We start from the raw sequence: 25,222 nt of genomic DNA on the forward strand, positions 1-25,222 counted from the left end.
TAATTTAATTTATTAATTTATTTTTTTGTAAAAACAGCATCTAGGTCATCTGGATTGTTGTTGGGAGTTCTGGTCTAATATTTTCTTAATTTTACAGTTAGCAAGGACACATTTTTGCTTTACCAGTGGAAGCCTAAAAACCTGTACAGGTGGAAGTAAACAATGTCACCTTTGTTTAATTATAGTTTAATCAAAGCAGTATTTCTTCCCCTTTCTTTGTAATAACGCGTGTGGTGCGGTTCCCATCTCTCATAAACAACAAAACATTGATTTTCTGTCGTAAAAGTAAATCAGAAAACCCAGCGTAGGTGGTCATACAAGATCCAGGAAGTTTGGTGAAAAGATGCTTCAGGGAAGTTGAACATAACTGAGCGTTTCATTCTCTGGTTTTGGTCTGATTACTGAATAATAGTTTTGATCTTTCCAGGGCTACTTTAGTACCATTTTTATTTTTAGATTTGAACGTCGCCGCTCTGACTGTAAAATAGCATGGGACACAAAACAACAGTCTCTTTTTCTCTATTTAACCGAGGGGTCTTTTTCTTTTTCTGACCTTTGTTAAGACATATTGTTATTAAAAAATGGTTCCAGAACCTCCACTAATAATCAGTTCACGATGATCAAGTTCCCAAGCAGGCGATGACATGAATTTTTAAGGTTCAGACAGCTGTGCACGTGCACATCAGGAATATTAGCCTCCTTTATTTGCTTTATTTTGAGCAGAGTAAAGATAACGTTGGATTATATCTCTTCCCCTCCACCCTGAATGTACATTAGTGCAAACTTGCCAACTCAGCAGTATTTCAAGGTTCATTTGGCCTCAGAGGCCTCACGTTGAGACTGTCTGCTTTGGAGGTCATTTGGTCAACCTCTGAAGTAGGTGTCACCATCATGAAGAGAGATAAGAGCCACTTCAAGGTCAGCCCTACCTACTGAGCCGGTATCTTCCATCTTAACACCTTCAGCAAAAAAAATTGCAATTTATCATCAAGTTACGTTTTGATTGTCTTGTTTTTGTGCTGTAAATACATTTCCAAATCCACTAGAGCGTGGTAAATCAGCCCAAGGAGAAACTAGAGTAATGGTGTTTTTTCCTGTTAATTGGAGTCTGCTAACTAGTGTTGAGAAACCATTCATTTTCCATTGGTCCCATTGAGTATATAGTGCTTCCTGGTCTTTTCACTGTGCTTTAAAAGAAGTGGGAGCAAAGCATTCCCTGTTGGATGAACATAAGGTAGTCAGTGGAAACATTATTCACCAGACTGGAACTAGAACATAGGCTGCTGTCACCTTGGGATAGTAATGGACAGGTTCAGATTTATCCCCTGCCTTCTCCGTAGACCATGTTAGGCTAGCAGCTTTGATAGTTTTCATCCTTCAATATCCTCCAGGCTGCAACAGCTGTAAAATGTTACTTTACTGGTGCTGTGAAACCTCTTACTATTGATCTTTGTTGTCACACACTCAACATTACCGCAGTGGTTCAGTTAAATACTGCTGCTAAAGGCTTTCTTTTTGCTGCGCAGCCATTTTCGATCATTATATTTGTGCATCACAGAGAGGAGTATTAGATTTAGTCCCCTTACATCAGCTCCAAGAAGCTCTCGACTGTTTCTCCCTTTCTAACCCTAATCAGAGCTGGTTGTCTTTGTGTCTTCTCTGCATCTTTCAGATCAAGTTCGAAACAGCTACTTTATTGGTTTGGATGGCTCGTTGTGGCTAGTTTTGGCCAATGGTATGGAGGTGTCGTTGTACACCGAGCCCCACCTGCTGGCCGGTACAGTCAACCCCACGGTCAGCAAGAGGAACATAACCCTGGCTATTGACAATGGCCTCAACCTGGTGGAGTGGAGGCAGAGGAAGGAGCAGGCTCGAGGACAAGTCACGGTGTACGGACGCAGATTGAGGGTAAGAATCCTGCTCCGTCCAGACTAACTACCCGTTTCCTGATCTTCTCTTATGATCGGGTAAAATCCATGTTTGTGTTGCTGATGCAAAGGAAATCACAGAGAACGCTCCTTATTTCTGTTAGCTCTGCTTTAGCCAAAGTCTAGCTAGTACTACACTTTATGAGAACGCTGTAGACTTCTGATTAGTCAAACTGAATAATCAAGCGTAGTTGTAAAACGACTGCATTTCTGCAGCAGCGAACACAAAATAAACCTTGTTTTATGAAGTCCACACAGTCAAAATATAAATCATAACAGCTTGTTTATGCGCACACGTTACACTTTTATTGTCTGAGTTAAGTACACAGCAGCATCCTTCTTCACTGGAGCCAAAAACTGACCTTTTTTATTTCTCTGTGCTTTGTTGTGTTTAGTTTTGTTTATAGCTAACATATATTTAAGCCTTTCTGTAGTAAAAAGCTCTCTTCCTCTACACTTCTGATTTGTGAGTTGATTAGGATAAGATTTTTTTTTTTATCAACGTAATGGCCTAATAAATACACACACACACACACACACACACTATTGGGGAGTTTGTTTGACTGGGTTTAGGTTTAGGGTCTGATCCCAACCACGACAGTGAAACTGCTTCCTTTCCCAGTGCAGATAGACTTGTGCCAAGTATAAACTTCTTAAACGGTACTGTGTGGTAAAAAGACACCATAATGGAGCTCTTCAGAGTTGCTGTTGTGACATTCAAACGGGATAAGCACCAACCAGTCTGCTGAACAAATCTGCTTTCTCTACAACGAGCAGCTGCTTCAGTCCCTGTTGTTATTGACTCACCAGAGCCTCTTAAGCAAACTAATATTAAAGTTTCACCCACACGCATGGCATGACAAATGGTTTTATAATGACTGCAAGAGCAAAAGCAAGAATCACCAGCACTACAGGCACAGAGACCTTATCAGTTAATCATATTTATTTATTGACTTGCTTTGTTCTCTATTTACTTATTTATACATGACATCCCCATAAAAACCAAAGGAATTACCACTTATGTGGTTCCATTAGAATTGTGGCTAACATGGCTAACATTAGCGTGTTTTATTTTCCTCTATTATCTGTACTCGTAACCTCTCACTACAGCTTTTTTTATTTGCACATTTTCTTTTTCTCTTTATCAGCCATCAGAATGGATCTGATATAGTAGTTATATGTCCTCGCTCTCCAAGTCAAACCCAGTTGTTACTTCCATGTAATTTCCAAATTGTGTCTTTTTAAAGCAGAGTGACAAATCTCTCTATCCAGGTGTTAAAATAATGATTCTGCTCAGAATTTGGATACAGTTGCTTGTAAAATTATTTCTCTGACAAAAAAGTTCTGACTAATAAACGATCTTATTTCCTCTTACAAGTGAACATTTTATTTATTTATTTGATCGTTTTTAAAGGTTACTTGAAATTTACCTTGCAATTATAAAAGAACGTTGTCTTCTTTTGGAAAGTTCTGAATGTACCAGAAACAGATTCAGACCACAGATGGACAAATAATTAGAATGATATTTGAAGTTTTACGTTAACTTCTTCATTTAAAAGCTGAAACTGATTTATGTTCACTTAAAACATAAATGCAGCAGTTTGCTGTTCAGAGAGAAAAATAAGTTAATCAAGAACATTGTCTCAAAGCTAAAGCCAAAACGGAGCGCCACCTAATGGTTGGCTGCAGTAAAAAAGGAAACTATTTACTTGTTTGTTCAGTACATTTGCGGTGTTTTCTAGTGTAAGTCAATGTCCTATGAGTCATTTAAAAAGCTATGATGTTCCTGTTCTGAGATGCAGAAGTGGGCTGAAAACAGCAGAATTCCTCATTATTGTTAATCACTTCTGACTGGCTAACAGAAACACGTTCAGCCATGTTGAAAAAGTCACGATCACCAAGACACTCTCCGCTTTCATTCCCCGCTGAAAAAAACATGTTTTTAAAGGCTTCCTGTGAGCACGAGCCAAGATGGGCGGGGCCATGAATGTTAATTTACAGTGTGACACAGATATGTGAGGATTTTCAAATCCTAGCATTTCACTGTCTATTTTCTATCGGATGCTAACACAGGAGATAGGTCTAGGAGGAGTTTTCATGTTCAGCGTGCATTAAAAACTCAGAGACAGATTATAATCAGAAAAAATATTTTTTCAGTCAACTGCACCTTTCAACAAAAGGGATGAAATTTTAAAAATTCTTTCAAGATAAAAAAATTATTTACGTGTTTTTACTTTTGATGATTAAAATTATAACTCTTCTATGTATAAATCAAATGTTTTTTTTTATATTAACTTGTATTTAGCTTTGTGCTGCTTAAAATGACCGTGGCTGGTTCCAAAAATGCAACATGGCAGCTTCTGTGAAAAGGATATTTTGGCTTGATTTTACCTCAGTGAAAGTAGACAGAAATGCCTCATCCTTGTTTCTTAACAGAGTTTGGGTCTGCTACATTAGAACACAACTCATGACTTAAACACGCCACTAGCAGTTTTAACATTTGACTAATTAGGACACATAGCTTAGAGTTTAAAACCTGCATCTTGTCCCAGATCTCTACTCCTGCTTTCCACCGTAGTACGCAGCTAATAGCCACCATTTAGCCAATGACTGCATTTCCACCGAATACGAAGCACGCATCCCAGAAACATTTTCATTTCTCGTCTAAATTTACACTTTGATTCTATTTTTTCCCCACTAGCCTTCTAGATCGCATCAAGCTCAGCAGTTCGGATTGGGCTGAGAGCAGTGTAATGGTGGGGGTCATCGGCTTGAACACTGTTGCTAACCACTTAAACATTCTCCCTCTCCTGATAATAACATTTTACTTTCTTTGACATTGAATGTGCTACTACTAGTTTACCCATTTAATTATACATCCACTAGGATAAATACAATAAAGTTTATCTCTCACCAAATAGAATATTTACTAAGAAATCACAATGTAACCATAGAAACATTGCATGGTACAGTGATCCCTCGCTACTTCGCGGTTCGTTTATCGTGGATTCACGACTTCTCAGATTTTTTCTTTGGAGCCTTATTCAAGGGAAATTTGCTGATTTGCGGTATTTTTCACCGATTCGCTGTGTTTTTCTATGCGAAATATCAAGAAATTCCTGTTTTTTTTTTTCATCAATTTCATCATAAAATGCACTTTTTGTAATAAAACTATAAACAAACCAAGTAAAAAAAATTTCTATGCAAAAAGTCTGAATACTGAATACGTACCTGTTAAATAAATAATGTAAATATGGTGTCCCAACTTCGCGGATTTTCACGTATCGCGGTCAGGTCTGGAACGCATCTACCGCGATAAACGAGGGATCACTGTATATATGTTGTGCGTGCGTGCGTGTGCGTGTGTGTGTGTGTGTGTGTGTGTGTGTGTGTGTGTGTGTGTGTGTGTGTGTGTGTGTGTGTCTGCTCCGTCTTCTCGATCCCCAGTGAGTAGTGGAGGATGGCTGCTTGTACTGAGCCAGGATCCTCTGGAGGTTTCTTCCTGTTAAAAGGGAGTTTTCCTCTCCACTGTTGCTAAATGCTTGCTTAGTACAAGGATTGCTGTAAAGTCACTGACACTAGTCAGTGACTTGATGCAATTTGCTGGGTTCCTTATATAGGAAACGTTTCTCTGATTGGCTTAATGAACTGACCTGAATTGAAATGTTTACTAAGTGAAGTGCCTTGAGACGACTCTTGTTGTGATTTGGTTCTATGGAAATAAACTTGAATTGAATTGAATGAAAACACCGGAAACTTTTAAAATAAAAATCATGTACAGATTGCTTATTGTTTACCTAGTAAATAAATATGTCGCTGTGGCTGAGGTAAACAGAAAATAAACCACAGACCTGGATACATGCTCTACTCTTTCTCCTTGCGTGATAGCTCGTGATCTGCTGAAATCATGCGTTATCTTTTAATTCTCTGGTGATTCTGTGACCTCTGTTGTGTTCAGACACTAGTTGGCAGCAGAGGACTGCTGATTAATAAATAGTATAGATCAGTGGTTCCCAAACTTATTTAGCCACGCACCCCCTTCTATGTCCCGACCATGTCGACGAACCCCCCCCCCCAGCCCCCACATCGGGGCATGGCTCTATATATATATATATATCAGATGTCAAGCTAAACAGACAGGTTAAAAAAAATTCCCCATCACTTTCATTTTTAAATAGTAATTAATAAACATTCGATACCATTAAAATTCCCTTTGATTTCATTTTGAATAAATATTTAGAGTGCCCAGGTAGCACATAAACAATGCAATTTAATGGTTTTCTTAAAGTAGGAACGTTTAACCTGTGCGGCCAGAGCGCTCTCCTTCCTTCTGCTCTGCGTAAACCTGAGCTGATCACCTACTTGTGCGTAATCAAATGTCAATAGGGGACAATATATAGCCATGATGTTCACTTTTGCCTCAGACCGACTTATTGCTGTTTTATGGTGTGGCTGAATCTGCGATCCGCTGTCATGCGGACCGGAATAACAAATGCTGCAGTGGACTTGTGGTCAGGTTCGGAGTCACTGGCTGTAGCGGACCCGACTCATCCCAGAAGCTAATATCTTAATTTGACCTTGAATGAAAAATAACCTCTTAAAAGTTTTTATCACGGTGGAAGCAGCGTTCATTTCTGCCTTCAGTCTGACAGCGGGCCGCAGTCAAAGCAGCGTGTGCGCTTATTGAATCTGTGTGTGTGTGCACGCGCGCGCGCGGCACAGCCGCTCAAGTCACCGCGTCTCGTTCTTGGCGCTATTTAAACCAATGTTGTAAAATGACTTCTGCCCAGCCCAGATGTGCTCACATGTGCACCCGTGAGCCGTGGTTCAGCCGGAACGCGTCTGACCTCTGACAGACGCACTCTGAACTTCAGATCTTCAGCGCGCTGTTAATAGCCTGAATGGGAATCATTTCTTGTTATTTAGTTACATCCACAATGTTCTGTGTGTGAGGTTTAAAATGTCAGAACACCTGCATGAGACAGGTGTTAATTACAATCTGCCAGAATGACTCACCACCTTCAGATTCCTCCAACATCATTAAAAATGATCAAATACGGAACATATCGGCGTGCGCAGGCCAGAGTGCTGAAGCTCGGCGCATTGTTATTATGAAGCTAGGGCACATGTGGAGGACACGCGCGCGCGTTCAAAAATATACTTGTTTTCAATTACATTTATTGTGCCCACTTACTTTTTCTTTGGCCCACCCACAAATGAGTTTCTGGCTACACTAATGGTGACATATGACAGACTTCTCTGAGCTCCGCAGCCATTACACTTTTCACCTCGCGCACCCCCTAGCGGCAGCTCGCGCACCCCCAGGGGTGCGCGCACCACACTTTGGGAATCCCTGGTATTGATAATAGAGGTGCTGTGGAGAGTTTGGGGAGTTCCTGTTTGAGGGGAAAACAGGTTCTTGTATGGTATGTGCTGCTTGCGTGTCCGGTGGAAAGCCCGGCTTATTCAGAGATCTCACCAGATTATAGAGGTTTGTTAAAGAATAAGCTGCAACATTTTTCTTGTCTTTCTTTGATCTGAATTTAAATCAAGTGAACCAAAAGTAATCTGGCTCACTCCTGAAAATACTCCACACTTATATAATGGTTTTTATTCTTGAGCTGGATCCTGAAAGGCAAAATTAAAAAGTGTTCTGAGGCTTTTATTACAGCTAAAGTCCCATTAGTGACACACTGGTGAAACGTCTCCTTCCCGTAGGGAGCAGTGATCATTACATTACGGTGTTACAGTTCATAATAAAAACATCACACAGAGCTCCTATTTTATTTTATTTTTTCTTTATGCACCACTTCTTTTCTATTGCACACCTATACTGTATTCAGAGTGATTGGGGGGTTTTCAGCTTTGCCCAAGGATATATGCATCAGTACTAAATCTCCACTACTGAAAATTTGAATAAAAATATCACCTAAATTGAAAATAATTTCTGGTCAACATGGTAAAACAAATTTACAGACATTGAGAGGTAAAGGGTGATGCAACAGGTCTCTTTTTAATACGATAAACACCAAATTAAAAGCATCTGGAATGACACGTTAACTACTGATGAATAAAAAATGTCCTTGTGTTATTTTTCTCGGTTGTGTGAAACAAATAGCAACTTTAGTTAAGTTGTCTTCTCCGTTTTCTGGAAGGCAACACGGCTAATGAGGAGGTGCCTCTTTGTCTGTCACTGGCTGTTCATTTAATGGCCTTGTCGTCCCTTTTGGAAGTGAAAGCGTCTAATGTATGTTACAGACAATGGCCCCAGGGGTGAGATGGGAAATGGGAGCAGCCCTGATGGCAAGAACAGAGGGGCTGAATAGAGCTGGAGTCATCGAGCGACCTTGAGTGACATGTCAACTGATATTACGTGGGTGGATGGGTGAGAGCGTGGTAGTGTTGGGCTGGAGGGGTGTGTGTGTGTGTGTGTGTGTGTGTGTGTGTGTGTGTGTGTGTGTGTGTGTGTGTGTGTGTGTGTGTGTGTGTGTAGAGGGTGTATTAGATACAAAACAGAGATGCAGCTGAGACTTCACAGGTCTTTGTTGTTATGAGTGGAGGAGACAGAGGAAAGCAGACCGCTGCTGTCTGAGTTTGTTTCTTTACCACCCAGCTGAACTGCACCAGAATGTGTTTATTGTTCCTTTTCTAGGGTATAATTCTAAATAGAAAACAGTCTGGTTCCTTTTTTTCTTATATGGAGCCCAAGTCTCCTCCCCTTCCAGTTGGCTCATGGGTCCCAAGAGCGAAAATAATAATAATAATAATAATATGGGGCACACGCCCTGAATCACACAATAGCATATTCTACTGGGGATGTCCCAATACAACTTTTTCACTTCCGATACGATACCAATATTGCAGCCTTCAGTACTGACCGATACTGATATCCGATATGAAATCAGCACAAATCATGCATACTTTTACCTGTTTCGTACTGTGGAATGTATGAAAGGCTTGATCAAGTGATGTTACTCAGTCAGAGAACAAAAACCAATAATAGTAAGTATGAAAAAAAGGACAATTTTTTTATAACCAATTGGTTGCAAAAATGTGAACCTTAATGGACTGTTTATCGGAAATTTTGATGCCGTCAGATATAATCCGATACACAGTTTTTGGGCCGATGTTGAATTATTTCTGATATCGGAATGGGACATTCCTATATTCTACTGTTGATGTCATTGTGCTAGTGCTGCTAGGTGCTAATGCTAGACAAACAAATCATATTTAATTAATATTTAATTGAAATTACGCAGACAGACTGCTTAGGCGTCAATAAAAACAACCCGACACACACCATATTCAAATGTTTATGCTCAAACAGCAACTCATGACTCACGGTGCTCAAGTAACATTTTCTCTAAGCTATTTTTTTGCTCTTAGGTTAGTTTTTGTGTCACAACTTTTTACATAGCCACCTTTTTCGTCCACATTTGGACGCTGTTTGGCTGAGACATTCAGCTGGACACCTTCATTTATGCCGCTGAGAGCGTTACTAGTTTCGGACGTAGGACCTTTCCCATCGGCAAATTGTATGGAACAAATATTCGCACACATGATCTGCTCCACGCTATGAAAATCTGCTTTTCCACCTATATACTGCCACCGCTTTGCTTTGCCTGTCTTTAGCTTGGCCTGTTTCCAGCTGTTTCATGTTGTCGCTGACCTTACCCAGCTTTGGAAAAAGAATAAAAAATGTCCCCTCTGACACCAGATCTAGGTATCTTGAGTCTGATTAGCACCTCCTCTAACAGAGGTGCTAACTTCCTTCCTGGTTGAACATCTTTAGGAGAAGAAAATACAACTTTGAGATTAGCGGAGGGACTCTTACCCATAGGCACCCATGCAAAACACACACATGCTTGTTTAAAGCAACATCCCACAATGCATTGTGACGTTCATTTGCAATCTGTTTATAGCTACTGTAAAATATGCTTTTAAATGGATAATTATTTGTGTTTTGACTATTTCTGACATGTAATTTGAGATGTGTTTGCTTGTAAAAATTTGTAATTAGAAAAACTACAAATCAGACTCTTCTCCCCAAGCGTCACTGAAACGTACCACATGGTAGATCTTTAGTGGTTTTCTCCAAGTTTATAGTGGTGTTCTTCATGTTTAATGCTCCACCTCCCTAAACTCACAGCCATTTTTCTCATCGTGTCCTTTTCTGGTTCGATGATGTAAATTTTGTGAGACGAGAATTTGTAGTCCTATACGTCTTTTCACTCAAAACCTAAGGTAACTTTTGCCATCTGTCAAGAATAAGTGCTTTTTTGGCTTCAAAATGTGTCTTTAAAAGTCATGGACCTCAGATGTTAAACCCATGGCGTAAATCAAACGAGATCAGAAAACAGTGTTTATCCTCTCATAGACTCCCATTCATTTTTTTGGTAGTAGGGGACCAAAGGTCCAGAAGTGGATGGGTGTGACGTAGGCTCGCTGTTTGCCACGCACTCCTCCTCCCAGACACCTTCATCATTTACATTCATGAGGCACACCAACAGCATTCCCTCAATGGTAACAATCCCTCCTCTTAGTTTAGCAGTTTGTTAATTTACAGTAATGAGAGAAACCTCGTGGCTGCCGCTGCTGCACCGTAGCAAAGCTCTTTATCCACTTCATCACTCAATACAAAACAAAAAGCAGAGCTGATATCAGAGGGCTAACAGTCTAAATGTGTCACAAGTGTGGCTGTTTGTTCAGAAATATGATGAAATAAAACCAAAGAATGTGTTTTCTTTTAAAGCTGTGAGAGAAACATAACTGCATCTGAGGAAAACAGTCGCTGAACTGAATTCATCACAACAAGAAACACAATAAAGGCATTTTTGTAGGATGATAAATTGAGATTGTCACTTGACACAAAATCTTGGCTATTGATAGTTGAATGAGTCGTTGCTGTGATGTTTCATGCAGAGAACAGTTTGAAATCTATCAGTGAACGTCTAGCTTGCTGCAAAACTCCCTTTTTTCTTCCCACACACCTACTTTCTTTGAAATATTCCCTTTAGGGGTGACGTCCAATTTGAAATTATTCCCCTTGAGTGGGTTTCCATTCTCACGGGATTCTGAGATAACTGCTGTCAGACTTTTCTCTTCTTTTTTTTTTTTTTTTTTTTTTTTGCCTATGTAAGATGAGTCTTTGGCGAGAAATATCCTGGCTTCTGAAACTTTTCTGAACTTAAATCCAACCTTTGTTCTCTAAAATAGTCTAAAACAGTTTCTGACCAAAAAAAAACTATCATTTTGTGAATTTATGCACACATTTAAAACAAAAAGAAAGAAAAACAGCAGTGGGATTCTTTTGTGCTGAATTAGCTTGGGTCGTTCTAAATGTCCACGGATTCCTGCTGCTAGCGACTATCGTGGTTTTTACTTAAAGTAATCCCCTCATTTGGGTATCGTTGGCATTAATTGCCTCTGGTGTAATTGTTCCTTCACAGATGAGAGACCTAAGCACGCATTTCTCAATGTGAGGTTCCTCGACAAGCCCCGCCTGACCTGCTCAGTGGGATGGATCTGGAAATTTGCCAGAAGCAGTTCCTCGAGCCGCTGGCGGTTTTAATCCTTACTGGGCATTTTATTAAGCTCAATTTTAAAAAAAAAAAGACCTCATCTTTGAACATTATTAAGAGGGAAATGTGTTACATAATACTTAAATAAATACATTAGGCGATTTGGTTCATTGCAGTAGGAAACATCTGTAACAAATGTGTAAAGCAACGGTTTAGATAAAGACAGCATGGCTTGTCTTATCTTGTTTTTTTTTTCTTTCATCTCTGAAGTATCCTTGTACAGAGGCTGCTCACTTCATGGTAAACGATGAAATTCATATTGATCTTCTTGCTTACAGCAAAAGGAGCTGCCCACTAATATCGACACTCCTCAGAGCAGATATCTTTCAGGTTAGAGCACAGAGAAGTCAGAGGTTATTATTCTCAGCAGTGACTTCACCGTCACCTGAAAGGTGTTCCTAAACAGATTTGTCTCCGACCTTTTGCAATTTGCAGAAATCGCTGCAAAAATAAGATCATAGTTGCTGTTTTTTAGTAAGCGCTGAAAACGAATTGAACGACAAATGTGTTTGTAATGTTTCCTGCATGAAATGGAACACTCCCAGATTGCCTGCAAAATCTTTCCACAAACAAAGCAGTGTGACAGTTTCTACACTTTCATTACTTCTACAGCTGAAGAAGGTTTTGTGTTTAAATTATTCTCTTCTAACCCAGTTTTCTACTCATTATATTAAGTTTGTAATCGCTCGCTTCGTCTCCCACAGGTTCATAACAGAAACCTCCTTTCACTGGACTTTGATCGAATCACCAGGACAGAAAAGGTCTACGATGATCACAGGAAGTTTACGTTACGGATCCACTACGATCACGCTGGCCGGCCCACTCTTTGGGCACCGAGCAGTCGCCTGAACGGAGTCAATGTCACGTACTCTCCCGGGGGCCACGTGGCAGGTATCCAGAGAGGGACCATGTCCGTACGCATGGAGTACGACCAGAACGGCAGAATCACCTCCCAGATATTTGCCGATGGTAAATCGTGGAGCTACACTTATCTCGAAAAGGTATTGAAGCTTTATTGATGGATTCACTGTTCAAATATAGAAATGTAATAGAGACGTGTAGAGATCAAACCCTGTTTGTTTAAGAAACTTGATGTTGGACTTTTAAATGAACTCGCATTGAATTCTCCAGATTGATGGCGCTGCACACAGTCAAAGACCGGAGCACAAATATCAGCTGAAACATAATTAACAGTGCCTGGTGCAAGGCAGACACCGTTTTTGTTACCATAGTCTGACAGCAAAGTTCAACCAGAAATAGCTCTGATGAAAAGAACAGCAAGCAACATCACTTTCTGCTCGCTAATTGAAGGCACGGTTGTGGGGGAGGTAAAGAGCTGTTATTCTCTAGCTTAGAAATTTTGATTAAAAACAGCACTAAGTCAACCTTTTTAATAACTTTTAAGAAGCTTGATGAGACAACCTCAGACTTGTGATGAAGGTATTTGTTGTTTAAAAAGAAAAACAGATTTGCGAGTTTAAGAGTTAGCCCTTTCACGCTGCTGACATTAAAAAAACCTCCCAGAAGAAATCTTTTATCATTTTTTTTGTTAGAAGAATATAAACACCGTCTCTTTCAAGTCGGAAACTAGATCTGATTTTACTCAGCCGTGCATGAAAAAATATGTTAAAGCCTTTGACATGTTTCATGTCTTCTCTGTGTTTTGTTTCTATTTTCAGCGTAGTAACAGCGTCATGTGTATCTTCAGAGTACAGCTTTTGATTAGAATCTGTCTCCTTCTCTCTACAGTCCATGGTCTTGCTGCTCTACAGTCAGAGGCAGTATATCTTTGAGTTTGACAGAAATGATCGACTCAGTTCTGTGACCATGCCCAACGTAGCGCGGCACACCTTAGAGACTTCCCGCTCTATTGGCTACTACAGAAACACCTACCGACCCCCTGAAGGGAACGCATCAGTGCTCCAGGACTACAGCGAAGATGGACAGCTACTGCAGACTACCCACCTGGGCACAGGCCGCAGGGTGACCTACAAATATGGAAAGCTGTCCAAGCTGCTGGAGATCCTCTATGACACCACGCGCATTGGTTTCTTCTACGACGAGGTGGCTGGAATGTTGAAGACCGTTAATCTGCAGAGTGAAGGTTTCACCTGCACAATCCGCTACCGGCAGATTGGCCCGCTGATTGACAGGCAGATCTTCAGATTCAGCGAGGAAGGCATGGTCAACGCCAGGTTTGACTATGTCTACGACAACAGTTTCAGAGTCACCAGCATGCAGGCAGTCATCAATGAAACTCCATTGCCGATAGACTTGTATCGCTACGATGATGTGTCGGGGAAAACCGAGCAGTTTGGCAAATTCGGTGTCATCTATTATGACATAAACCAAATTATAACCACGGCAGTGATGACCCACACGAAGCACTTTGACGCCTACGGTCGAGTGAAGGAGGTCCAGTATGAGATTTTCCGTTCGCTCATGTACTGGATGATGGTGCAGTATGATAATATGGGCCGCGTGGTGGCCAAGGAGCTAAAAGTTGGACCTTATGCCAACACCACACGTTACACCTATGAGTATGACGCTGATGGTCAACTCCAGGTGGTCTCCATCAATGACAAGGCTTTGTGGAGGTACAGCTATGACCTCAATGGCAACTTGCACCTCCTCAGTCCTGGAAACAGTGCACGCCTCACACCTCTACGCTATGATATCAGAGACCGCATCACTCGTTTGGGGGATGTCCAGTACAGGATGGACGAGGATGGTTTTCTTAAGCAGAGAGGGAATGACTATTTTGAATACAGCTCAGCTGGACTGTTGATTAAGGTGTACAACAAAGTTATTGGATGGAGTATCAAATACCGCTATGATGGCCTGGGCCGGAGAGTGTCCAGTAGAAGCAGCGCAGGCCACCATCTGCAGTTCTTTTATGCCGACTTGTCTAGCCCAACTCGGGTCACCCATATGTACAATCACTCTAGCTCAGAGATCACATCACTGTACTACGATCTGCAAGGTCACCTGTTTGCCATGGAGTTAAGCAGTGGGGATGAGTTTTACGTGGCTTGTGATAACATCGGCACACCTCTGGCTGTCTTCAGTGGTTCGGGCCTCATGATCAAGCAGATCCTTTATACTGCATTTGGAGAGGTTTACCTCGACACCAACCCCAGCCTGCAGCTCATCATCGGCTACCAGGGAGGACTGTACGAACCTCTGAGTAAACTGGTCCACATGGGTCGTCGGGATTACGATGTCCTCGCTGGCCGCTGGACAACACCGAACCACGACATTTGGAAACGTCTGAACAGCAACCACATTGTTCCCTTCAATCTGTACATGTTTAAGAGCAACAGTCCTCTCAGCAATAACGAAGAGACAAAGTGCTACATGACAGGTGAGTTCTCCCAGTGCGCCAAATCTTTAGAGGGAATAAATAATTGACTCTAGGAGGGAAAGAAAGAGCCCACATGATTGATAATTCACCCGCACTTGTAAAGCTCCTTTCAGAGTCAGAGGACTCCAAAGAACTTTACATTACAGTGATTCATTCACCCATTCACACACACATTCACAATGGTGGTGATGAGCTTCAATGTAGCCACAGCTGCCCTGGGGCGCACTGACTCACTGAGACGAGGCTGCCGTACACAGGCTCCAACGGTCCCTCCATCCACCACCAGCAGGCAGAGGAGGGGAAATGTGTTGCCCAAGGACACATCGGTAGAATTCTCTTCAGGGAGATGGAACCTATCCTGCAACCCTCCGACCCACTATTGCCCCTGAGCTACTACTGCTATAGCTTATGCTTCTACATATCTGCCTCTACTGAGGCAGATATTTGGCTCCACAGCTGTTTTACAGTAATGACGATATAAGCATCATAACCCAAATGAATGATTATTCCAATGCCGTAAATATCTATATGCATTTATTTTACAGGCTAAATTCAAAACCTCATTTCACGTCAAATGAGAAAAGTAAGAATTGCATCATGGAACTATGACGTTCTGTCTTATAACTGTAGAGAAAGAAAAATCTCCTTTAGATTTCCTAAATTGTACTTAACATTATTAGGAGTTTGTAAGGGCAAGAGTGTGGCGATATGACGTATATCTCATTGTAGAGGAGACGATACGATATTAGAAACTTTTAAGACTCAGACTAAGAAAACTAAGGTCAGACGCTTCATGGACACATCCGGTGTTTTCATGAGATTTCGTTATTCCATCAGAATAAAGATGGTAAAAACAGCTGCCACCTGCTTACATGTAAACTCAATAGGAGCCTCATAATTTTTATCTTGAGAGGCGCTATATAAAATATCATTTTCATCAATGCTCTGTGATATTTTCTTACATCCCTACTAGTTATCAAAGTTTTAAATCTTCCTGGATTCAAATATTTTTCCTAGCTGGATTTGAAATAACAAAAACTACTTCTACTTGAACAACTATGCACCGTTGCATAATTTTTATTCAGCAGAAACTTTTACTGATTCCAATTAAAAGTATGTAGAGGGTGGATTTTATTTTTGTAATTGTTTACGAAGATTTAGAAATTACTTTTTCTAAAAAAAAACTCTGAAAAGAGTTATTCTAAAATGGCAAAAGACTAATTTAACTGAGAAAAACAATCACAAAACCCAAACCTTCATTATTTTTAGTGTGTTGTTATTCTAAAAACAACCTTCAGTTCAAAATAAAGACCCTACCAAAATTGAATTGCAAAGTCTTATACCTTGTAGGTTTTTAGAGCCTCCTTACTGAGTGTGTGTGTGTGTGTGTGTGTGTGTGTGTGTGTGTGTGTGTGTGTGTGTGTGTGTGCGTGCGTGTGCGTGTGCGTGTGTGTGTGTGTGTGTGTGTGTGTGTGCACATGTATTTATTCTTGCCTATGTTCCCAGTGGCTATCATTTTGAAATTGCTCAAAGGGAGCAGCGCTTTATGGCAAAGCCCACTCAGTTGTTGAACACTCAGATCCTTCCCAGAAATATTCTGTGTTCTTTGTGGCAGAAGGTAAATGGCGGCGAGAGCACCACGGTGGGGACAGAGAGCACAATGCACCCATAGAAACCACAGCCAGGGCTGGCTGGTTCAGCTTCTGCTGCTGCAACAGACAAAAGTACACTGTTAATGATATTCAGTCAATAATCTGTAGTTAAAGCAATCCGTCCCAGTTGGGTTTCTTTCAAAAATTGGTGATTTTATTCCCTGTGTGTGTTCTGCCTCATGTTATTTAGTTCAATACGTGATGGCTTTGGAATAAAATGATATTTTTTACCTGTAGACAAGACTGAGGGGTAGAATTAGCCACTTTTTAAGTTACATCCAGCCTTCAACTTCTTTATATTGCACAAAATGTTTTAACTACCCTCCAATCAGAGCAGCTCCTCCATTAGAAGCTCTGAATGCTAAACAGAGTAGTAGACACACTGCAGCGGGTCTCTCAATTGTGATTGATGGCACTGACATTTAAATTCCATTCGCTAAATTACTGGGGTCCTTTCGTTGTCCTCAAACACATTCTTGTTTAAAGAAGCTTTGTCGGGTGTCTCAATGTGGCAGTGCCAATTTGTGTCACACACGCACACACACACACGCACACACACACACACACACACACACACACACACACACACACACACACACACACGCACGTCCAAGTGTCGAAGCCGTGATTCCGCTATTAGTAATAAGAGCTTGAGTCGAAAAGCTCCGATCGAGCAGGTTTTGATTCCTGGCATGTTTGCGTGCATCTCGATGATCCTTCAAGTTATTGGCGGTGAACAGCAGCAGCTCGTGTAACCACAGCGCGTCTCGTAGACAAACCACATTATCATGATTATATGGATTTGAATCTCGGAGATGTCACTTTCATCTTCCAGCATCTCATTAGAAGAATATTACTACAGAGGAACCCGCCGAGTATTAAAAATATCTTCTGTCGAAGTCTCTGGTGACATGAAATTACAGTTGGTAATTAGCAGCTGAGGCTTTTAAGTGTTGTTTCTGGGATCCAGCTGTGTGTCATTAGTGTGGCATCTGCAGGAGTGGACATGAATCATCACCGCCATCTCAAGTATTTAGGAAAGCTCATCCACTCCTGCAAACAAATCAAGTGCTGCCCCTGACTGAGTAGTTTCAGCCACTTCAATCACAAAACACCAACCAGTCAGATTTTCTAAATGAAATCACCAGACTCTGTTGCAGTGTGTCTAAATATTTCAACCCCTTTCCCTGCAGATGTGAACAGCTGGTTGGTGACGTTTGGCTTCCAGCTGTACAACGTTATCCCCGGCTATCGTAAACCCAACACAGAGAGCATGGAGCCGTCCTACGAGCTGGTCCGCACTCAGATCAAGACCCAGGAGTGGGACAGCACCAAGGTAGTCACTCACCGATATCAGCTTTCACCCTTCTACTTCTGTCCCCTTTCCCTTTCAACACCATTAGCAAACAGGCATGCTTTGTGAAGCCAGATTCCCAGAGGAGCTGCCAGCGATCACGCCGAACACAGCCCAGTGAGCCAGGTCTCTGCCCCTCATCCCCATCTTGGGGAATGGGGTCAGCCTAAACAGCTCTTGTAATTGTCCTGCCATTAGGGAAATTCACTCTTCATTCTCCCCACCACTGACCATTGATTTCATCTCAGTTTTACACTGCTGGCCAAGGTCTAAGAAGCAGCAGACATGCTCTGACTCCCGCTTGTATCAGCCCTTTTAAGTCGCCCCCAACTACATCAATTATTTAGAAGGCCACTGTTGTTTTCATGGGTTTTTGTTACAGCGAGACAAGTGAATGGCACCCATCGGGAGGGTGGATATGTGTAGCATGACACTTTGGCTGCTCCTTTAACGCAGAGGGTTCTTGTTGTTACAAAAAGTGTCTTCTTTATTTGTAAGCCTGAAGGCATCTGGGGTGATATGACACAAGTTTATCCATGAGTCTGACCTCTGGCCTGACCCACCAAACCAGACCACCGCTGCATGAGAAGTAGAACAATTATGCCTGTTTAAAATATGAAACGAGGAATCAGAGTTATACTCCATGACCCCGATGAATACGGCGCCATATGCTCACAGGTTTCCCTGCATTATTAGTGTCTGTTGCAACAAGCCAAAAAGCCGGCGAACCATTGGATCGACCCTAATGACAATGATTCACTTTTCTAGTCAACTGAGTCGTGATGGTCACCACAGCTAATCCAGCATGAACAAACCCAAAAATGGCTACAGTTCAGTCACTTGTCGAGATGTTGAGCTAGAATGTGATGTGGTGGAAACTGGGAGTCACCCCCATCTCATACTCTAAACACTCATAGCTCATGCAAGACATTTGTTTCAAACTTTGTCATTAAATCAATAATTTTCAATTCCCTGTTAGGCCCGGTACACACTGTGGGTTTCTCAGCTTCATGTCACACAGTGCCGACTCTTAAGACATGCCAACGTCATGCATGGTCACCAAAAAGCAAAGGTCACTAAAAGCAGACAAATACCCAAGTGCTAGCATTAACGTTCCTTTTATTACACTCCAAACCAAATTTCAAAAAGGAGGGGTCCACGAGTTCTTGTATGTACCTTCGTCACGGGGTGTATTTTCTTTGGTTGATACCAGAGTTGTAGGTGTTATCACACTGCTGGATTTGGTTTGAAAGCTGTCGCTGGGCTGGTCACACTGGACCGCCACAGACTTCACGTTCACCATTTTTCATCATGACTCTTAACAACAAAAGCTTTGTCTACGATGGCTGAAAAATGCAATGAGAACCAGGATTTAGCCGAAAATATCATGAAAAGCGGAATGGATTTTATTGAGACTCTCAGAAAAGAATTATTTTACATACGGTTGGGTTTTTTATTTATTCTTTTATCTTTTTGAGTCAACCCAATTCAAAAATGGCTTCAAGCTGAAGTTTGGTGGTATTGTAGCTACAGGTCCTTGTTATTTTATATTCCATATCTTTACTCAAGACATTAGCAATAACTGCCGCAGTCGACTCTTGGCACAATATCACATGAACCAGAAATCAGAAAGAATCAGAAAAGGTAAATGGGAGAATTTTAAATAAACGTGACTTAACAAACATCTAATTATTTGCTTTTGAAGTTGGCATAAAAAAATTGAATAAAGCTTTTTAATTCAATCAGTTTTACAAATATATATCTGCTAATTCATGTGTGAGTACCTGATACCCATCGGCTCAAACAAAATTGCAAAATAACTCGCAATATTGTTTGAGCTTCCAAACTGATTTAAAAATCAGCATGTAATTTACATTCCAGGCTTTTATTGTATTATTTTAATGATACTTTTGTTGAATTTGTTGATACTTTTTTTTAAACTGAATCCAGATTTAGTGAATTGCTACCAGTAACTTATAACAAAGTGATTATTTATTTAATTTTTTTTGTATTCAAATGTTAAAATAGAAAGCCAGTGGTGCACATCTGCTCTTTAAAGTGCATTATTTAAAGAAAGGTGTGCGTGACTTGGCACATCGAAATGCTGTTGCTAATTAGGAAATTTAATGCGTTTTGGTTCTGCACAGGCGTTTTTGCACGTCATGCAAGGTAGAAATCCCAGTTATGTTCTCATCTAGCAGTCTGCTGTGGAAGGATTACTGTCAAAGCCCCAGAGACTGACTCATACGTGCCGGCAAGCCACAGAAATCTCTGAACTCCATAAAGGCTTCAAGCCTACAAAAGAGATGCAACACTGCAAATGTTTTATTGAACTCTAGAAATGCATTACAGCTATTCTTAGTTCAGTTTGTTTCATAGTTGTTTGGATGGAATAGGGTTCTTCTGAAATAACTAAATTCTAAAGACTTAAGATTCACCCAACAGTCAGATGATTTTCCATTTGTTGGGTCACATTCCAGTTTGGGAGGAAATTCATTTGGATTTCATGTTTATCCATCAGTTTATTTATTGGAAGTACGCTTCATAAAACTAAAAGGTTTTCATCAAACGGCACCTCCTAGAGGTGAAAACATGTATTGCACCATTAAGCGAGTCTCCAGCGTCTGTGATACAGCTGGAAGCAGCGCCTCTCATTCATGAACGTGCACCTAGTAGAAGCAGACCCTTGTGAAGTCGGTATTTTTTGTGGCTGTGAAGGCAGTGGTAGCCGCTCCATGATTCGTTGTGTCCTTGCAGCTTTGTGAACAGCTTCAAAATACTGCTCAATCTAGGTTCATTCACAAACGCTCTGTGATGGACATCTGTACGGAAGCAGATGTTAAACACTATTGGCTAATGCTGAGATAACTTAATTAGAGTGGCATGGGTTAGTGCCTGCTCGTATCTAGACCTGGGAAGTTCGAGAATAAGCTTGCGATTTATCACAGTAAGACATACATAATTCCTGAAAAGGGGAAAATTCCAGGTTTCTGTTTGAAGTTAGTATTTTTTTAGGTTTATCTGCAAACCAATTGCTTTATTTATTTCTGTAGTCAGAAAAGCCCATCGTGGATTTGAAGATGTTTTGAATATCAAGCTCAGCCTTGATTTAAAGCTTGTTTTGTGCTTTTGACGAAGCTTTCTCCTGCATCACACCTCTACAGCCAGTTCTGCAAATGACAAGATTGAGATAAATAATCCTGGTTTTGTTCACAAGCTAGCTGGGGTATGATGTTCAGATCCAGAGTCCCTCCTTTTGAATTGGTGCTCTGAGATGGTTAAGACCACGTTGATCCTCACTGCAAACAGCCAGATCAGCCCAGTTAAGTATAGGCTGCCTCTAACAATCAATACAACTTCTAAACTACATGTTTTCCATCTATACCTTGGCATTTCATTTTATTTTCTTCAGAACACATAAGAATACCTTCTTTTCCATCTCTTATCTATTTAAGTCCCTTGTTTTGACACACTACTCAGTCCTCACACAGATTGAAAAATGCCGTGAGGGGCCAGACAGATGAGGCCTGCGATGTGCAGGGCTTGATTTCTCATTCAGGGTTGTGCTGGAGGCTGATTGCACCCCCTGCTGCGTGAATAATGCCACTCTTTGAGTTTCCCGGGAGGCGGTTTCAGAGGGGCGGGGGTAGAGAACGTTGCACTCTGTTCCCCCACAGCCCGTGGAACAGCTAACCGGGTCACACGCTGGCACAGTAAACAAACATGGAGTGGCACTGTGTGAAGTATCCCCCTGGGCCGTGGCTCCCGAGGATCCCCGCAGCACATCTACCCGCCCTCCGCCGTCTCGTTTTCATCCTGGATCTGATGGGGTGTCACGCCAGACAACAGCCAGCCGTGCTGCTGTGTGCATGCTCCCTCCCCCGATCCCCCGGCCCGTAGCCACCATCTAACTGAGTCAGAATTAGAAAACTGTCACGAAGGCTTTGAACGTAGCAGCTTGATGAAAACTCCTCACACCGCTCAGAGCCTCCTATCTCCAGTGATGACTTGAAGGCGCGGCTTTTCAGAGCCCTTTGGTTGTTGCTCGCCTCATTGTTTGCTGGCCAGCTTCCATTTCATATCATCCACTTCATTTTAACATCTTCCTCCCTTTTTCAAGAACATTTCATGTCAAGTAGTATTAGAGAGAGTTAAGTCTGGCTGACGGGTAATGTGGTCTCTCTTTTGATCCCGTGCAGAGTGAGTTATGCTGTATACACTAGTTACCAACAAACCTCTGTTTCACATTTGGCCCGGCAGGGCTGTCAGAAGCCTGAAATTTCACCCTTTTTCAAATCATTTTGCCTGTCGTAAATAATCAGAGAGCTTTACTTCTGGTGAAAACACGTCTACTCACAGCGTGTCCGGTACGTTCACAGCTTCAGTACGTCTCGGATTTTCATTCCATTTAAACAAAACACAGTTTCATTATTATTTAACCTTTTATAGGGCGCTCGTTGAAGTGGTTTAATCACAATGTGTTATTGTGGTTTATATCCAAAGTTTTCTTCTGTTATTAAAATTTTTTTAATATATTTATTTTTATGCGGAAAATCAGAGAAAACAAAGTGATCAAATACGGACACTGGCCGTGTTCTGGTAAAAGAAGTCCCAAAATAAAAAAAATACAAAAACAATTTCAATAAGCATTAATTTTGACTATAGATAATTAAAAGACACTTTAGAATAATCTAGCTAATTTTAGACCATTATATCACCGTAGAATAATACAGATTACATCGCCATAATAATAAAACATATAATATTTTTATCAAACAGATTACTGTAGAATATATTTGTAAGGTTATTGAGCAATAGATACCATTTCTAGTTGAATATAGATGATTAGAATATTTTTAGAATATTATATATGAGGATCTGCCTCAATGCCATCTTCCTCCTCTTCTTCATCATCACTGATGGTGAGATTGGCTGGCACAATAACAGTCCTCCATTTTCCAGAGAAGTCTTAGTTTAAAACTGCAAATATATTCAACTGATTGTTAATATCACTGTTAACATGATTATGAAGATTATGTCAAAACAACAGATTTTACTTAAAAATATACAGAATTTATTTGACTTATTCAAGGCGTCTTATCAAAAATGGCAGCTTTGATTTCCGTGCTATGATTCCACCAACTTCATAGAGGTTAACATTTACAACATATTCATCCTTATTTAGCACAACTAGTCAACCTTGTGAGTTTCATAAAGCTCGCATTGTTAGTTTTAGAGATCTGACCGTAAACACGAGAGGACACCGAGCAGTTTTTGGTCCTGCAGACACACCAGTATTTAGCGCATCATAACCCCTCCCTGATTGGTGGAATGGCGTCTTGGCCTGAACTGTGACTAGCTTGATCTCTGATGGTTGGTTGGGTGAAATCCTGTAATTCTAAGAGTTCATGAAAAGACACACCGACATTGTTTATGATGTGAGTGGAAGTGTCTAAATAGGCGTTGGTCCTACAAAGGGTTAAATGTAACGGTGCGTTAAAATCAATAGACTGTTTTGCATTTTATTTATTTATTTATTTATTTGTAGTTTTCTCATGTCAAACCAGCCATTTTCATTTTCACTTATCATTCCAAAAAGAGACTCCGTGCCTGTATGAGTGTGAAATCTTTGAAGTGTCAGTACCGTAGCTTGGGTGTCACTTTTCAGAAGGAAGCACCTGAAAGCTGACAGTACTGTAGAGTAGAATAAGGACACAGCTGTAAATGTTTGGTGAATTTCACCAATGATGCATTTGTGCACTCACTGCTGCGTCATTTTAATTGGTTGCATTTCTTTGTTTTTCAGTCTTTGCTGGGTGTTCAGTGCGAGGTTCAGAGGCAGCTGAAGGCCTTCGTGAAGCTGGAGCGTTTCGGTCAGATCTACAGAGCCAAAAGTGCTGGTTGTCCTCAGACTGAAGACAAGAAGATATTTGCCTCAGGTGGCTCCATCTTTGGGAAGGGGGTGAAATTCGCCATCCGAGAGGGTCGCATCAGCACGGACATCATCAGCTTGGCCAACGAGGACGGGCGTCGCATGGCCGCCGTTCTGAACGACGCGTTCTACCTTGAAAACCTTCACTTCACCATCGCAGGAACGGATTCCCACTACTTTGTGAAGCTGGGCTCAGTGGAGGGAGACCTGGCCCTCATCGGCATGACGGTGGGCCGGCGCACGCTGGAAAACGGCGTCAACGTCACCGTTTCTCAGGTCAACACTGTGCTAAACGGCAGGACTAGGCGCATCACCGACATCCAGCTGCAGTACGGAGCGCTGTTTCTGAACACGCGTTACGGAAGCAGCGTAGACGAGGAGAAGGTCCGAGTGCTGGAGCTGGCTCGGCAGAGAGCTGTCGGTCAGGCTTGGGCCCGGGAGCGCCAGAGACTGAGGGATGGAGAGGAGGGTTCACGGACCTGGACTGAGGGAGAGAAGCAGCAGCTCTTGGGCTCAGGGAAGGTGCAAGGCTACGATGGATACTACGTAGTTTCGGTTGACCAGTACCCCGAGCTGGCAGACAGTGTCAACAACATTCATTTCATGAGACAGAGCGAAATGGGCCGAAGGTGACATGAACACGGGGCTTTCCAGTGACTGACTCAGATGTAGGACATGGGACTTCTTGCCAAAGACAGTTGTATACATGACCACTTTTTTTTCTTTGACTGTGCTCAACTTTTTTTTACTAAACTGTAAAAAGAAAACAAAAATGGTTGCAGACAGTTGCACTGTATTACTGAAAGAGTGCCCTTCTCCTTCTGAAGATTCTTTACCAGTCTTTGCCCTCCAAGTGCGGCTGCTAGAGGATGAATATTTGTGATGTCTTGTGACTCCATTTCCTCATCCCTGTTGGTGATTCTGTTCAAAGGAATCCAAGAGGAGTTTTGGTAATGCATTATGTTCCCTGGCTCGCTCCGCTGCCAGACTTGCAGATTGTTATTCACGAGCTTGCTTCATTCTGCCTTTTTCTGCGCCTCAGCCAAGGAGATTCCATCTCTTTTAATCATTTCTTTTCATACTTGAAGCCCTCATAGACCCGTCATCCATAAATAATGAGAGCGATTTCTGTCGGCAGTAAAGTCCTTCATCAGAACCACAGCTGAACTTGTCAAAGCGCCTTCGTTTGTGTGATGTCTCGTAATTTTATAAGCGGAGGCTTTATACTCACATGTGGTTTGACTCGGAAGGCTTTGGCGCACCCTGACTGTGCGTGTCGGCCTTTTTCATCGACAACTAAATTAGCGAAAATTGCATAATTAAGTCTAAATTGTATAGTGAAGCCAACAATGGCATGTGAGCTCTGCTCAGGTTTTATCTGCTTCTTTTATTCCATTTAAACCACATTTCT

General features: G+C 41.5%; 1 protein-coding gene across 10 annotated transcripts in view; it reads left to right on the forward strand.

The window, feature by feature from the left end:
- tenm4 (teneurin transmembrane protein 4) overlaps window positions 1-24,669 on the forward strand; it is a 224,535-nt gene extending 199,866 nt beyond the window's left edge. For all 10 annotated transcript variants that reach the window (XM_054742618.2, XM_054742619.2, XM_054742620.2 and 7 more), the window contains 5 exons: window positions 1,673-1,908; window positions 12,214-12,510; window positions 13,259-14,873; window positions 17,719-17,861; window positions 23,686-24,669. In XM_054742618.2, coding sequence (XP_054598593.2) covers window positions 1,673-1,908; window positions 12,214-12,510; window positions 13,259-14,873; window positions 17,719-17,861; window positions 23,686-24,444 — 3,050 coding nt within the window. In that variant the 3' untranslated portion in view covers window positions 24,445-24,669. The remainder of the gene's footprint in view (window positions 1-1,672; window positions 1,909-12,213; window positions 12,511-13,258; window positions 14,874-17,718; window positions 17,862-23,685) is intronic.
- The last annotated feature ends 553 nt before the right edge of the window (window positions 24,670-25,222 follow it).

This window comes from Nothobranchius furzeri, chromosome 13 (assembly GCF_043380555.1).
Source record: "Nothobranchius furzeri strain GRZ-AD chromosome 13, NfurGRZ-RIMD1, whole genome shotgun sequence".
In the NCBI taxonomy this organism is placed as follows: domain Eukaryota; kingdom Metazoa; phylum Chordata; class Actinopteri; order Cyprinodontiformes; family Nothobranchiidae; genus Nothobranchius; species Nothobranchius furzeri.